Source organism: Lathyrus oleraceus, chromosome 6 (genome assembly GCF_024323335.1).
Source record: "Lathyrus oleraceus cultivar Zhongwan6 chromosome 6, CAAS_Psat_ZW6_1.0, whole genome shotgun sequence".
In the NCBI taxonomy this organism is placed as follows: domain Eukaryota; kingdom Viridiplantae; phylum Streptophyta; class Magnoliopsida; order Fabales; family Fabaceae; genus Lathyrus; species Lathyrus oleraceus.
The window spans coordinates 393,918,899-393,933,818 of NC_066584.1; the positions used below are offsets into that span (position 1 = coordinate 393,918,899).

General features: G+C 32.4%; 3 protein-coding genes and 5 pseudogenes across 3 annotated transcripts in view; 3 read left to right on the forward strand and 5 right to left on the reverse strand.

The window, feature by feature from the left end:
- Positions 1 to 1,195: 1,195 nt before the first annotated feature.
- On the reverse strand, positions 1,196 to 2,062 carry LOC127094324 (cytochrome b6-like). Its single transcript, XM_051033171.1, has one exon. It carries the CDS (start codon positions 1,876 to 1,878, stop codon positions 1,390 to 1,392), a length of 489 nt encoding a protein of 162 aa, XP_050889128.1. The 5' UTR covers positions 1,879 to 2,062; the 3' UTR covers positions 1,196 to 1,389.
- Positions 2,063 to 2,142: 80 nt separating this feature from the next.
- On the forward strand, positions 2,143 to 4,561 carry LOC127094325 (DNA-directed RNA polymerase subunit beta''-like; annotated as a pseudogene).
- Positions 4,562 to 4,650: 89 nt separating this feature from the next.
- On the forward strand, positions 4,651 to 5,569 carry LOC127094327 (chloroplast envelope membrane protein-like; annotated as a pseudogene).
- Positions 5,570 to 5,620: 51 nt separating this feature from the next.
- LOC127094326 (cytochrome f-like) lies at positions 5,621 to 7,043 on the forward strand (annotated as a pseudogene).
- Positions 7,044 to 7,436: 393 nt separating this feature from the next.
- Positions 7,437 to 7,964, reverse strand: LOC127094328 (NAD(P)H-quinone oxidoreductase subunit 6, chloroplastic-like). Its single transcript, XM_051033173.1, has one exon. It carries the CDS (start codon positions 7,962 to 7,964, stop codon positions 7,437 to 7,439), a length of 528 nt encoding a protein of 175 aa, XP_050889130.1.
- Positions 7,965 to 8,222: 258 nt separating this feature from the next.
- Positions 8,223 to 11,246, reverse strand: LOC127094329 (NAD(P)H-quinone oxidoreductase subunit 1, chloroplastic-like; annotated as a pseudogene).
- LOC127095821 (NAD(P)H-quinone oxidoreductase subunit H, chloroplastic-like) lies at positions 11,239 to 12,631 on the reverse strand (annotated as a pseudogene).
- The window catches only part of LOC127095822 (protein TIC 214-like), a 3,663-nt gene continuing 1,313 nt past the window's right edge, over positions 12,571 to 14,920 (reverse strand). Inside the window, 4 exon segments of the mRNA XM_051034453.1 lie at positions 12,571 to 12,784; positions 12,786 to 12,978; positions 12,981 to 13,454; positions 14,560 to 14,920. The exon segment at positions 14,560 to 14,920 is cut by the window's right edge and continues 836 nt beyond it. Of these exon segments, the coding sequence (XP_050890410.1) occupies positions 12,679 to 12,784; positions 12,786 to 12,978; positions 12,981 to 13,454; positions 14,560 to 14,920 (1,134 nt within the window). The 3' untranslated portion in view covers positions 12,571 to 12,678.

The following is a 14,920-nucleotide window of genomic DNA, read 5'->3' on the forward strand; positions in this document are numbered from 1 at the left end:
GGAGTCATAGTATTTCATTGCTACAAATATGCATTTTTTTAATAAGACATGTATTTGGATATTTCCCTTCAACTTAACAAAATCAATTGGATTTTTATTTGACATACACGAATAGTTGAAGGGAACTCTCGGAAAAAAGAATGGATTATGGGAGTGTGTGACTTGAACTATTGATTGGGCCATGCAGATATATGACTTAATTCTTATCCGCCACATTTGAATTCACAGAATCACTACAGGCAATATTTCCAAAGGAGTTGCAAACGGATTCGCGGGTTCCCCAATCATTGATGGTTCGAGAACCGCTAAGCCCACGTTATAGGCAATAGTCCCCAGAATCACTACTGGAAAAATATATAAAAGATCGTTAGGCCATGCGGGTACACCATAATAATTATGACCCATCCCTTTGGCCAATTTAGCTCTTAATACAAGATCAGTCAAGTCAGGTTTTTTTGTTATTGGGATAGGTGAATTCTTATAGATGCATCCTCCGAAAGAACTGGACATGATAATTTTTCATCATCCAGCTCGAGCACGAATCAAACGAACTGAATGCATACATAGAAATTCTTTCTATGTTAGTCACTCATATATCATGATTCTATGTAATAATATGTAATAAAATGGACTGAATTCTTTTTTTTTTTTGAAATTACAACTATCCATTGCAAATGCAAAAAATTCAGTTCGTATTTTTAAGTAAATGCTTTTCACCCAAGTAAGTTTTCAAAAAAAAAAAGTTCTTTCTGGGTGATCTCAAACCTTTCGCCTGTTATACCTCAAAAAAAGAATTTCGGAATTTTTGACATAGAAAGGATTTACTTGTTACTAATATAATACAACCCCCCTTTTTCTTTAGATCTACTTGTTTAACTTTGATAGTATCATAAATTGAGTCAATGCATAGGAAATGAATGCACTTCCATACTATTAAGTTTAATGAAATACATATGACATAATCTTGATTATATCATCTTACTTATTTTATTGGATATTACGGAGCCTGTTCATGCAGGATATGATCGAGTCTGATCATAGAAAAGATTATCTTCAAGCGAACCGAACTATCCTCTGTAGAGGACTGGCGCGGTGGTTGGAACAAAGACACATTTAATTGTGAATTCAAATGTGGCAGATAAGATTAAGTCATATATCTGCATGGCCCAATCAATAGTTCAAGTCACACACTCCCATAATCCATTCTTTTTTCCGAGAGTTCCCTTCAACTATTCGTGTATGTCAAATAAAGAATCCAATTGATTCTGTTAAGTTGAAGGGAAATATCCAAATACATGTCTTATTTAAAAAAAATGCATATTTGTAACAATGAAATACTATGACTCCTCCCCAAAATGATTGATTACAAATATCTATGATTCATATTCTCTATAAAGGACCAGAAACTCCTTGCTTACGTATCATTGGAAAGTGTATTAACATGAATACGGCAGTAAGAAGAGGTAATACAAAAGTATGTAAACTATAAAAACGAGTCAAGGTAGATCGTCCCACACTAGCATTGTCGCGCAATAACTCTACCACCGAGGATCCTATTACAGGAATAGCGTCGGGTACACCTGTTACAATTTTGACTACCAAATAACCAATTTGGTCCCAAGGTAAAGAATAACCAGTTACACCGAAGGATGCAATCAATACACCCAAAACTACACCTGTAACCCAAGTCAATTCACGAGGTTTTTTAAAACCACCAGTGAGATACACGCGAAATACGTGCAAGATCATCATTAAGACCATCATACTTGCTGACCATCGATGAACTGATCGGATTAACCAACCAAAGTTAGCCTCAGTCATTATATATTGAACAGAAGCAAAAGCCTCCGTAACGGTTGGACGATAATAAAAAGTCATAGCAAAACCCGTCGCTACTTGCACTAAAAAACAAGTAAGTGTAATTCCTCCTAAACAATAAAATATATTAACATGATGAGGGACATATTTACTAGTTATATCATCGGCAATGGCCTGAATCTCAAGACGTTCTTCGAACCAATCATAGACTTTACTGAAATAGGTAAACCAGGGGTCCCCCCTTAGAACCCTTTTTGGCTATACAAGGTTTTTCTCGAGCCTATTCATACAGTATCTAATCATGTAGATGGTTAGTGTTGGTATCCACGCTAAGTCAATTTATGATTTATGATACTGGTGTAAATTCAGGTCAACTAGCATTTTTTCCATTTTCTACGTCCTTAAACATAAAGAAATGGGAGTTTTCCAATCATTCACTCAAATCCATTGTCGTCGAACCGAATACCACTGGGAGGTACTTATGGCAGAACGGGCCAATCTAGTCTTTCACAATAACGTGATAGGTGGAACTTCCATTAAAGGACTTATTAGGAGATTAATAGATCGTTTCGGAATGGCATATACATCACACATCCTGGATCAAGTAAAGACTCTAGGATTCCATCAAGCTACTGCTACATCTATTTCATTAGGAATTGATGATCTTTTAACAATACCTTCTAAAGGATGGCTAGTCCAAGATGCTAAACAACAAAGTTCCGTTTTGGAAAAACATAATCATTATGGGAATGTCCATGTGGTAGGAAAATTACGCCAATCCATTGAAATATGGTATGCTACAAGCGAATATTTGCGACAACAAATGAATCCCAATTTTCGGATGACTGACCCCTTTAATCCATTCCATATAATGTCTTTTTCAGGAGCTAGAGGAAATGCATCTCAAGTGCACCAATTAGTCAAATGAGAGGATTAATGTCAGATCCACAAGGACAAATGATTGATTTACCCATTCAAAGCAATTTACGTGAAGGGCTGTCTTTAACAGAATATATAATTTCTTGCTACGGAGCCCGTAAAGGGGTTATAGATAATGTTGTACGAACATCAGATGTTGGATATCTTACACGTCGACTTGTTGAAGTGGTTCAACACATTGTTGTACGGCGAACAGATTACGGTACCATCCGTGAGATTTCTGTAAACACCCGAAATGGAATGATGCCAAAAATAATTTTGATACAAACATTAATTGGTCGTGTAGTAGCCGAGAATATATATATATATAGGTTCACGGTTCATTGTTGTTAGAAATCAAGATATTGGAATTGGACTTATCAATCAATTCATAACTTTTCAAACACACCCAATATTTATTAGAACTCCCTTTACCTGTAGGAAAATACTTGGATCTGCCGATTGTGTTATGGGCGGAGTCCTATTCATGGGGACCTGGTAGAATTGGGAGAAGTTGTAGGGATTATTGATGGTCAATCTATTGGAGAACCAGGAACTCAACTAATATAAAGAACTTTTCATACTGGTGGAGTATTCACAGGGGGTACTGTTGAATATGTGCAAGCCCCCTCGAATGGAAAGATAAAATTGAATGAGGATTTAGTTCACCCTACACGTACACGTCATGGATATCCTGCTTTTATATGTAATATAGACTTGTATGTAACTATTGAAAGTGACGATATTATACATAACATCATTATTCCACCAAAAAGTTTTCTATTAGTTCAAAATGATCAATATGTAAAATCAGAACAAGTAATTGCGGAGATCCGCGCGGGAACATATACTTTTAATTTGGAAGAGTAATTGAACAATTGTTGAATAAGGAAGTGCCTGAAGGTTCCCAATCGGCTGACCTTTTATTCGACAAGGGTTAATTGGATGAAGTCATACCATGTCATCTTTTAAAGGAGTTTTTAACTGAGTTATTTCAGTTCCATGGTTTCGTTCCTTTGACTTAAAATTGGACTGAAAATGAAAACTAATGCAAACATTTTATTTATGTTTTTCAAATTTGATGACGAGATCCAATCCGAGTAGATAAGAGGCTATGGCTATGATACAAAAATAAAATTAGAACACACAAGAGTAAAGTAATAAGACAAGAATAAAAAATAATAGGTATAAATAAAATATGAAATTGAGGTATCCCATTTTATGATAAACTTACCATCCCTTTTTGTTCCTTTAGTAGGCCTACTATTTTCGGCAGTTGCAATGGCGTCTTTATTTCTTCATGTTGAGAAAAGACTTTTATTTTCCACAAAAAAAATCAACTAAATATATGAAAAAGATAACTCAGAATATTCGAAGGATTACTATATATATAATATATATAGTAGTCCAATTTTTGTACGATGGGACTGTAGAGGTTATTATAGTAATTGTTTTATCGCTTGTTTTTGCTAGAAAATTAATTTGTTGGGCAGAAGGTCTTCCTGCATATCGTTTAGAAGACGCATGGATTGCCTTTGTAGCAGGGTCCCAAAACAGTTTCACTATTTTATGTGGTTCTTTCAAATTCTTACATTCATTTGGGAGGAAGTTTTTCGCTTACATTCAGATGAAGTTGTCCAGTGTGCCACGAGAAGAAAGGGTCAGGCTGCTTTTGTATGCAATTGTAAAGATCTTTCTAACGTTATCTCGAATGAGATTTAGTTGTCGTTCCGGCTTTTCTGGAAGAGATCGTTGTATTATTCCCAGAGTTCCTATGAATGCTAGTCAGTTCCTCATAGAAAAAACTAACCCAGATAGTAATGATGTCCTTTCTATGAAAACCAGAGAAAGAGAAAAGGGGACCATTCCCTTGAGTTCTGTTAATGCTAGTCCTCCATGCAACCGTCTAAAAAAATGTGGAGTTGCCCAGATTATTGAGTGGACGAATAGAAAATGTTCTACCGAAGGACGAATAAAAAAGCGAGAATAGTCTATAATATATCAATTTATATGAAAAAATTAAAAATTGATATATTATAAGCTAAGTTGCTCTATTACTTGTATTTACTTGTAATAGAACTTATGGATTATTATTATATATACAGTTGAAAAATAAGATGAAACTGAGGACGAAAAATGGCAAAAAAGAAAGCATTCATTCCCCTTCTATGTCTTACATCTATAGTCTTTTTTCCCTAGTGCATCTCTTTTACATTTAAGAAAAGTCTGGAATCTTGGATTACTAATTGGTACAATATGAAAGAATCCGAAATTTTCTTGAATAGTATTCAAGAAAAAAGTATTTTAAAGAAATTCCTAGAGTTCGAGGAACTGTTCCTCTTGGATGAAATGCTAAAGGAATATCCGGAAACACGTTTACAAAACCTTCGTATCGAAATCTACAAAGAGACCATCCAATTGATCCAGACGAACAACCAAGATCATATCCATATGATTTTGCATTTCTGTACAAATATAATATGTTTCCTTATTCTAAGTGTTTATTCTATTAGGGGTAATCAAGAACTCATTATTCTTAACTCTTGGGTTCAAGAATTTCTATATAATTTAAGTGACACAATCAAAGCTTTTTCTATCTCTTTTCTTAATTGAGTTCTATGTAGGATACCATTCGATTGGTGGTTGGGAACTAATGATTGGGTATGTGTATTAAGATTTTGGATTTATTCAGAATGATCATATTATATCTTTTCTTGTTTCTATTTTGCCAGCCATTTTAGATACAATTTTTAAATACTGGATTTTCCGTTATTTAAATTGTGTATCTCCGTCGCTTGTATTGATTTATGATTCAATTCCATTCCAGGAATGATTGGAAAAACGACCCACTGATCCAATTCTAAAATTTGTTTTTTTTTATATAAAAGCTAAACATTCCAAATTTCACTTATTTGTTTTACTTGTATTCTTCCTATAATATAGGAAGAATACAAGTAAATAGCATAATCATGGATAGGGAACTGAGTAACCTACCTAATCTTATTGTAGAAATTTTCAGGATCAAGGATTGTACCATGCAAACTAGAAATGCTTTTTCTTGGATAAAGAAAGAGATTACTCGATCTATTTCCGTATTGCTCATGATTTATATAATAACTCGAGCACCCATTTCAAATGCATATCCCATTTTTTCCCAACAAGGTTATGAAAATCCTCGAGAAGCTATCGGCCGGATTGTATGTGCTAATTGCCATTTAGCTAATAAGCCTGTAGATATTGAGGTTCCACAATTGGTACATCCCGATACTGTATTTGAAGCAGTTGTTCGAATTCCTTATGATATGCAAGTGAAACAAGTTCTTGCTAATGGTAAAAAGGGGGCTTTTAATGTAGGAGTTGTTCTTATTTTACCAGAGGGTTTTGAATTGGCCCCTCCTCATCGTCTTTCGCCCCAGATTAAAGAAAAGATAGGTAATTTGTCTTTTCAAAGCTATCGTCCCACAAAAAAAATATTCTTGTCATAGGCCCCGTTCTTGGGAAAAAATATAGTGAAATTACTTTTCCTATTCTTTCTTCGGATCCTGCTACTAAGAGAGATGTTTACTTCTTAAAATATCCTCTATACGTAGGCGGGATCAGGGGAAGGGGTCAGATTTATCCCGACGGAAGCAAGAGTAATAATAATGTTTCTAATGCTACAACAACAGGTGTAGTAAACAAAATAATACGAAAAGAAAAAGGTGGATATGAAATAACGATAGTAGATGCATCAAATGGACGTGAAGTGATTGATATTAAACCGCCAGGACCAGAACTTCTTGTTCCAGAGGGTGAATCTATCAAACTTGATCAACCATTAACGAGTAAGCCTAATGTGGGTGGATTTGGTCAGGGGATGCAGAAATAGTGCTTCAAGATCCATTACATGTCCAAGGTCTCTTGCTCTTCTTGGCATCTATTATTTTGGCACAAATCTTTTTGGTTCTTAAAAAGAAACAATTTGAGAAGGTTCAATTGTCCGAAATGAATTTTTAGGAATGTGAATTTATCAACATATTAAGATGGTAAAAAGAACTCCATTTTTATTGATAAATTCTGTAAAGACCATTGGTTCTTTCTAGTTTTTTTATACTATATTTAGGGAATTCCTTGTACCGTACAATTAGTCAGTTATATTATGTATATTATGAAGAAGACTATAGAATTAATTCGAACCATATGATTATGTCGCTGTTTTCAGATTTTCATGTTCTAGAATAGAAATCTTTGAATTTCTATTGTAATAGAATTAACTCGATACTAAACCTAAAAAATAGGTAGGTACAGAATATTAAGTAAAGTAGAAATAGAAAAGGGGAAAATAGGATTCTAGGATGGATAAGTTATCTTTTCCTAGAGTCTGATTCCTTATTGTTTATGTCGAAATAGATACGTAGTGAAGGAATGGACAAACAAAAAAGAGCGGGAATTGAATTCACCAAATACAAGTTTCTTAATTTACTTCAAAAAAAAAGAATTGAATCATGAGTCTATATTAGAAATATATTTCTAGTAAGATTTTGTTTTCATTCAGACCCTAAAAACAGGATCTGGAATTTTTTGAAACATAGAATAAAGTTATCTATTGACTGACTTACAAAAAATATTCTGATTATGAAGAACTCAACGGGACCCACTCGAATTCATCAAAGAAAGAGTGGAATCTTGATTTCTATTACTAGTTCTATAAAGATTTCTTACTAACGAGCTACGGCAATTGCACCTATCAAAGAAACTAAAAGAATTATTAAAATTAGTTCAAATGGAAGAAAAAAATCTGTTGATAAATGAATTCCAATTTGTTGACTAGTACTTATCAAATCTTGCTCAATAATCTGATTTGGTCTTGTAGTCCAAATAATTCCGTACCATGATGTATCTGAAATAATAGTTATTAGTGAAACAAAAATACTTGTACAAACTATCAAAGTCATTCCATCCCCTACGGTCCAAAGATTCAAATCTTGGTAATATTCAGAACTATTCATGAACATCACAACAAATATGATTAAAATGTTAATAGCTCCCACGTAAATAAGTAGCTGTGATGCAGCTACAAAATGAGAGTTTGCTAAAATATATAATAAAGATATACAAACCAGAACCAGTCCCAACGAAAAAGCAGAAAAAATGGGGTTGGTAAGTAGTACTACTCCTAAACTTCCTAATAGAAGACCCGGTCCCAGAAAGACTAAAAGAAAATCGTGCATCGTTTTAGGCAGATCCATTATATGTAAAAAAAGACAAAGAAATATAAATTTCATGACCTTTTTGATATGACCAGGAATTTTTTTTTATATACTTCAATTTTTCTTTGCATTTAAAAACCTAAGTAGTGTAAATTGATATAGTTAGGATTATATAATCAATGTCATTCCACTCTTTATACGAAAGAGTAGTTTGAAACGATATTAAAACTAAAGTATAAAGGTAGATATAACATATATAACATTGAAATAATTATAGAATATTTCTAATCTGATATCGACTATATTATTCATTTTTTATACAATTTTTGAAAATATTTTATTTCGATTATTCTATTTATATATTCTATATATTATCGATTTATATATAGAATATTCTTTTTTTTTAGAATTGTATTTAATTATAAAAAAATGTCTTTTTTTATTTGAATTGTTCGAATTGTATAATCATCAATTATTGACATTGGTAAACCGCCCAAAGCAATTTGATTATAATTCAATTCATGACGATCATAAGTTGAAAGTTCATATTCTTCAGTCATTGATAAACAATTTGTTGGACAGTACTCAATACAATTACCATAAAAAATACAGATTCCGAAATCAATACTGTAATTTAGCAATCGTTTCTTTCGAATATCCGTTTCCATTTTCCAATCAACAACGGGTAAATCTATAGGACATACACGAACACATACTTCACAAGCAATGCATTTATCAAATTCAAAATGGATTCGACCGCGGAAACGTTCTGATGTCATTAATTTTTCATAAGGATATTGAATAGTTACAGGTAAACGATTTGCGTGAGATAAGATAATCATGAAACTTTGACCAATGTACCTTGCAGCTCGTAGTGTTTGTTGACCATAATTCATGAACCCAGTTACCATAAGGAACATATCGTAAATATCTATGAATAGTATCGTTTTGTTTGATTTCTTTCTCTTATTTGAGACAAGTAATGAATATAAAAGATCCATCTTTGTTTTACAGCGAAAACAATTGAGACGAAGTTGTTAATAATAGATTACCTACAGAAATCGGTCAAAGAAATTTCCATCCAAGATTTAATAATTGATCCATTCTTAGCCTAGGCAAATACCATCTTGTTATGATAGAAATGAATAAGAAAAAATAGCTTTTAGCTAATGTAATAAAGAGATCACTTGTAGTTCCAAAAACTCCGTATGTTTTATTTATTTCAAAAAATTCAGAAACAAATATGTACGGAATAGAAATATTTGGACCGCCCAAGTAAAGAACTGTTACAAATAATGAAGAAATTAAAAGGTTTAAATAGGAAGCAACGTAAAATAAACCAAATCGAATACCTGAATATTCTGTTTGATAACCAGCTACTAATTCTTCTTCTGCTTCTGGTAAATCAAAAGGTAATCTTTCACATTCTGCTAGCCAAGAAATTAGAAAAACAATGAAACCCATAGGTTGACGCCACAAATTCCAACCCTAAAAACCATATTTTGATTGCGCATCAACTATATCAACTGTACTTAAACTGTTAGATAATCCTAGTCGGTGATAACATTACTGTTCCCATCTCTATTACAGAACCGTACATGAGATTTTCACCTCATACGGCTACTGGAAAGCCTTAAGTAAATCTAAGGACCGAGTCGATTATTTATCTCTTGATATATCCCTAAGATATAGAAGATTAAAATCTATCGAACGGTTCTAAATTAGACCAATTCAATTCTGTCTGTTCTACAAATAACGAAATAAGAAAGAGAAATCTATTTTAATAAAAAGATCCAATTACGGCACTTCTGAATTGATCCCATCCCTAAAAAAAAACTTTGTTGAGTAATAACTGAATTCTTCAATAAAATACTCTTTTATAATTCTCAATAATCCTCATGTTTTTGAATGGCGAAAAATAATTACACATTCGTTTCTTAATTCTTAAATTTGATCTCCATGAATATGGATATAATAAATCAAAAACGAAAGAGAAATCTATTTTTCCTTTTTGATTTCTTATTATTTTTCTTCCTATTCTTCTTTTTTGCGCTATGAAAAAGGGACTTGTAAAAATTTTAAAGGATTTTTCCGTTCCTGATAGTAATTTATTTAGTGAGTGGATGGAAGCATACTCTGGATCGGAGTTGTGGGGAGTACTGCTTTCTTTTTTCTACCAACTTAAAGCCCCAATTAGTATTCTTTTTATATTCTGCGTAAATTTTCTTTTAGATAATTTACAAAATCTGTGTTACTAATCATTTGTGTATCTTGGTGTTTCTAACCATCCACTCTTTTTTATTAATCCCCCTTATTTTTATATATCTATGAGAATTCATAAAAATGGTAACTAAAACTCAATAAGGTTGGTCTTTTGAGACCGCTTCAAAACAGAATGACAAATTATCCAATCTTGGGTTAAATGGCCTCTTTTGTTTATCATTTTATTTCATTCTTATACATAGAAAATGAGACTCCATATTTTTACTGCCCTTTCATTCAAATCATCATACTATCTACTAACTAGAAGTAATAGAGTATTCTGAAATTAGATTAAATCGAAGCTGTTTTATTTCACTCATATAACTATCTAATTTAGTTCTTCAATCAGAATTATGAAAAAGAAAATAAGGATAATGAAGGTTTCTATTCAATTTATTAGCCTCCTTTCCTATATAGTACTATATAGAAATATAGTACTATAAAGAGAGGAGCATAGTAATAGCATCGAATAGCTTTTTCGGTTTCAACGAATCGCACGTAGAGATATTGATAAGACACATAGAGTTAATGGTATTTCATAACTAATCGATTGAGCAGCAGCTCGTAGACCACCTAAAAAGGAATATTTATTATTTGAGCCATATCCTGACATAAGAAGTCCAATGGGAGCAATACTCGAAATAGAAATCCATAAAAAACACCTATATTGAAATCAGATAAAACAAAGTTATAGTCAAAGGGAATTACTGAATAACTTATTAGAATGGATATGACTGATAGGGATGGTCCGATACTGAATAAATGAATATCTCCCCTAGATGGAATAAGATTCTCTTTGAATAGTAGTTTTGTTCCGTCTGCAAGAGCTTGAAGAATTCCAAAAGGACCAGCATATTCAGGTCCAATACGTTGTTGTACCCCTGCAGATATTTCTCTTTCTAACCATACAATTGCTAGTACACTTAGTGTGATTCCCAGGACAAGAATCAAAATTGGTACAAGTATCCATAGAATTCCATAGACCTCTTTGAAAGATTCCAATCCGGAAAAGGAGTTTATATCTTGGACTTTCGTTGTATCAATTATCATTTCAACGATCAACTTCTCCCATAATGATATATATGCTACCTAGTATTGTCATAATATCAACCAATTTCATTCTTTTAACTAATTGAGGAAGAAATTGCAAATTGATAAAACCAGGTGGACGAATTTTCCATCTCCAAGGAAAACCATTCTGATCTCCTATTAGAAAAAAATCCTAATTCTCCCTTGGGGGCCTCAATTCTCACATAAAGTTCTTGTTTCGGCAAGTCAAAAGTAGGAGACGATTTTTTACCAGTGAATCGATATTCAAAATCATTCCATTCTGGCTCCTTTTCTCTATCAAAGCAGCGAATTTCGAAATTTTCATAGGGCCCCCCTGGAATTCCTTCCAAAGCCCGTTGAATAATTTTTATGGATTCCACCATTTCACCAATTCGAACTAAATAACAAGCTAATGAATCTCCTTCTTTTTTCCATTGAACTTCCCAATCAAATTCCTCGTAACAATCATAATTATTAACTTCACGTAAATCCCATTGTATTCCGAAAAGCCCGAAGCATCGGTCCTAACAACCCCCAATTTATAACTTCCTCTCTACCAAAAACACCCACTCCTTCAACCCGTTCTAAAAAAAATGGGATTTCGCGTAATAAGTTTTTGATATTCAATAATTTGGCCAAAGAAAGAATTTTGAATTCTTTAGTTTTTTTGTATCGCCATCAAGATCCTTATTTTTAGTCAAAACTTCAGAAGAATTATTTTTTTTCTCCTTTATTATGTTTCTATCCACAGTCTTTCTATTCCTAAAGTTCAAAGAAATTAGAATTCTCAATTCTCTACGGCGTCTAGGGGATAAAATATTTTCGGGAATAAGGAAATCATAATTCTCAAGACGACTATTTTTTGAGTTTCTTTTCGAAATTTTTCGCTTGTGCTTCAATGTTATGCTTATGATTTGATATATAAAGATTTGTTCATAATTTTTTATACAAACACGATTGGGTTCAATAAAAAACATTAGGTAGTCTTACAATTCTGTTATGTCCCTAGCGTTTCCATAACAAAAGTTCGTGTTCGTGATACGCACCAAATTTTCTATATTTATATCCCCCATTTTTATAGCCACAATAGTGACTTTTTTTAGCTTTTTCAACTCAAGCAAGTAACCTTGTATGTTAAAATGATGAAACATATCCTCTTTGATGCCACGCCCACAGTCCCCATAATAACCCAAATATTTGTTTATTAAATAATCACGTTCTTTAAATAGAGTCGACCTTTCTGTAATTATCTTAGAACCACGGCGGCGACGATGGGGACGGATTGTATAATACTTTGCGAGATATAAATTTAGATTTTCTGTAATCTCGTATTCTTTCTTTTCTAACTCTAACTGTGTTTTATGAGTAATGTTACTGTTTGTATAAAACGACATAAAAAAGAAATCTAGTGGTAAGATCCAATGATTCTTCTTATATGCACTTACTTTTGAAAAAAAAAAAATCTTGGGGTCAATACTTTCTGATTCGTTATGGAATTCTTTTTTCTTTTTCCCATCCAATGAAAATACTTTCTATCCATATTTTTTTTCCATATCTATACCATCTTTTCCTATATAATTTTGGATAAAGCTATCACCCATTATATCAAATAATTCTTTGATATTTTTAGGTGTGTTATAAGACTGTGATTTATATCCACAAATATAGGATTTTTTCTTATCCAAATAATTTATATATTGATAGGAGAAAAGATCATATCCATATTGTTTTTTTATTTTTTTTTCATTTTTACTAAGTCGACTTTGGCTCTGTTTTCTAATTCTACGAAGTCCACTTGTTCTTTTTTGGAAAAAATTAATAGGGTTTTTTGAGATGAACCATATTCATCTAAATCCTTATTTTGAGCCACCCACTGTTCATGGATTCTATTCCTCCACTTTTGTGGTACTAATCTCGACAATGCCCTCTGAGATAAAGCATATTGATAATGAACCTTTAACCAATTTGTCCATTGATTCATTATAGAATCGGGACGGTTCTTATCTCTTAATTTTGAATTTAATCGTCCTCCTTGTATTCTCAATAAATACTCCTTTATTTCATTGTTCATAAAAAAAGATCTTCCATGAGATTCAAAAATAGATCTTAACTTATATCCATTACTAACTTGGATTTGAGATAATTTAAACAATACATAGGCTTGTGACAAAGAAGATACATCACAAGAATTCTCTGAATTCATATTCCAAGGTTTCTCTATAGTCGACATAAAGGGAATTATACTTTGATTTATTTTATAAACTTTTTGTTCATTTTTTTATTGTAATTATAAATGGATTTCTTTACAATTTTATTTGTTAATTCAAATAAATAACGAATAAATTTAATATAATTAAGATAACATTGTACTATGCTCGAAGTAAGGAAACCTTCTACATAGTTAGTAGTAAGGATATGTATGTATAACCTTTCCATGAAAATTTGAAAAAGACAATAGGATTTACGGATTAATCGAACGTTTCTTCTTTGTAGAATTTGGAAACGATTTTTTTTGTAATTCTAATCTTTTAGCATCAGTTATAACCCCCTCGTTTTTTTCTTCTGTCATTTTTTCTATTTTTTTTAAGATCGTCTTTGTTTTAACATTAAGATCTTTTATCCTTTTTTCTGAATTTGTCCAATTAATAGATTGAATTATATCGGGCGATTCCTCAATCATTGGATTAATACATTGAATTATATCGGGCGATTCCTCAATCATTGGATTAATTGGTGAATTTTTTTGGATTTCACTCAATTCATTTTCTATTTGTTTTAATTCTTCTCCCAGGATTGGAGACCTATTTTTTCTTTCTTTTTTATTATCAAATTTTCGAAAAGACTTTTTCAAATATATTTTCAATTGTTTTGTTATTTGATTGAAAATAGGACCCAAAAATGCAAATGGGTTTGGGACATGCTCATCAGTGTACGCTTCAACTAGTGTTCCATAACTTGTTAAAAACAAGAAGTTTTTTTCAAAGGCGGTTGTTTCAAGTACGCTTTTTGGAGTGTATCTTTTTTCAGTAGATCGTACCTTAGGTTTATTGTGCCAAGGTTTCAGAACAAAAGGGTGTAAGACCCTTATCTGAAGACCGCCCTAGAACCAGTCGATTGGCAATGCGTTACTACCTGTTGGAACGCCTTGATAGGTGCATTTAACATGGATTTCTTTTCTCCAATCCCTAAAATCTTCTGACCATTCCGGATTTTGAAATAATAAGATACGAATTATATTTTTTAGTGATTATCAATGAAGGTAATAGAATATATTTTCTAAATATTGATTGGAATAATATTACAAATTTTTTGATTACAAGACCATATAGAATGCTCTCCCAGGCCTCTTCGATTTTTTCAAGTCTGTTTTCAATCTCGTCTTTCTGGTCCTTTTTCCGTCTCTCTTCTTGCACTTTCTGAAACTGCAAAAATTCCGAATTATCAGTACCAGGTTTCCTGAAATATTCTTTCACATATTGGACGATATCATCGAAAAGACCACCAAACGGGTAGTTGTCTACAAAAATTGGGGAATGGACATTTGCTTGAAAGAGTTTCAAAATTGCTATTTTATGCCTTTGACCGTGCACGGATCCTCTAATAATCTCTCGGTCAAAATCCATTTCCCGTAGAAAATGTGGGATACGAAAGTCCGGACTTGGGTCTATTGACGGATGCTTCCT

What these genes read in the sequence shown, in the direction of transcription:
- LOC127094324 (XM_051033171.1), bottom strand. Translation starts at nt 1,878, where the DNA reads ATGACTTTTTATTATCGTCCAACCGTTACGGAGGCTTTTGCTTCTGTT.
- LOC127094328 (XM_051033173.1), bottom strand. Translation starts at nt 7,964, where the DNA reads ATGGATCTGCCTAAAACGATGCACGATTTTCTTTTAGTCTTTCTGGGA.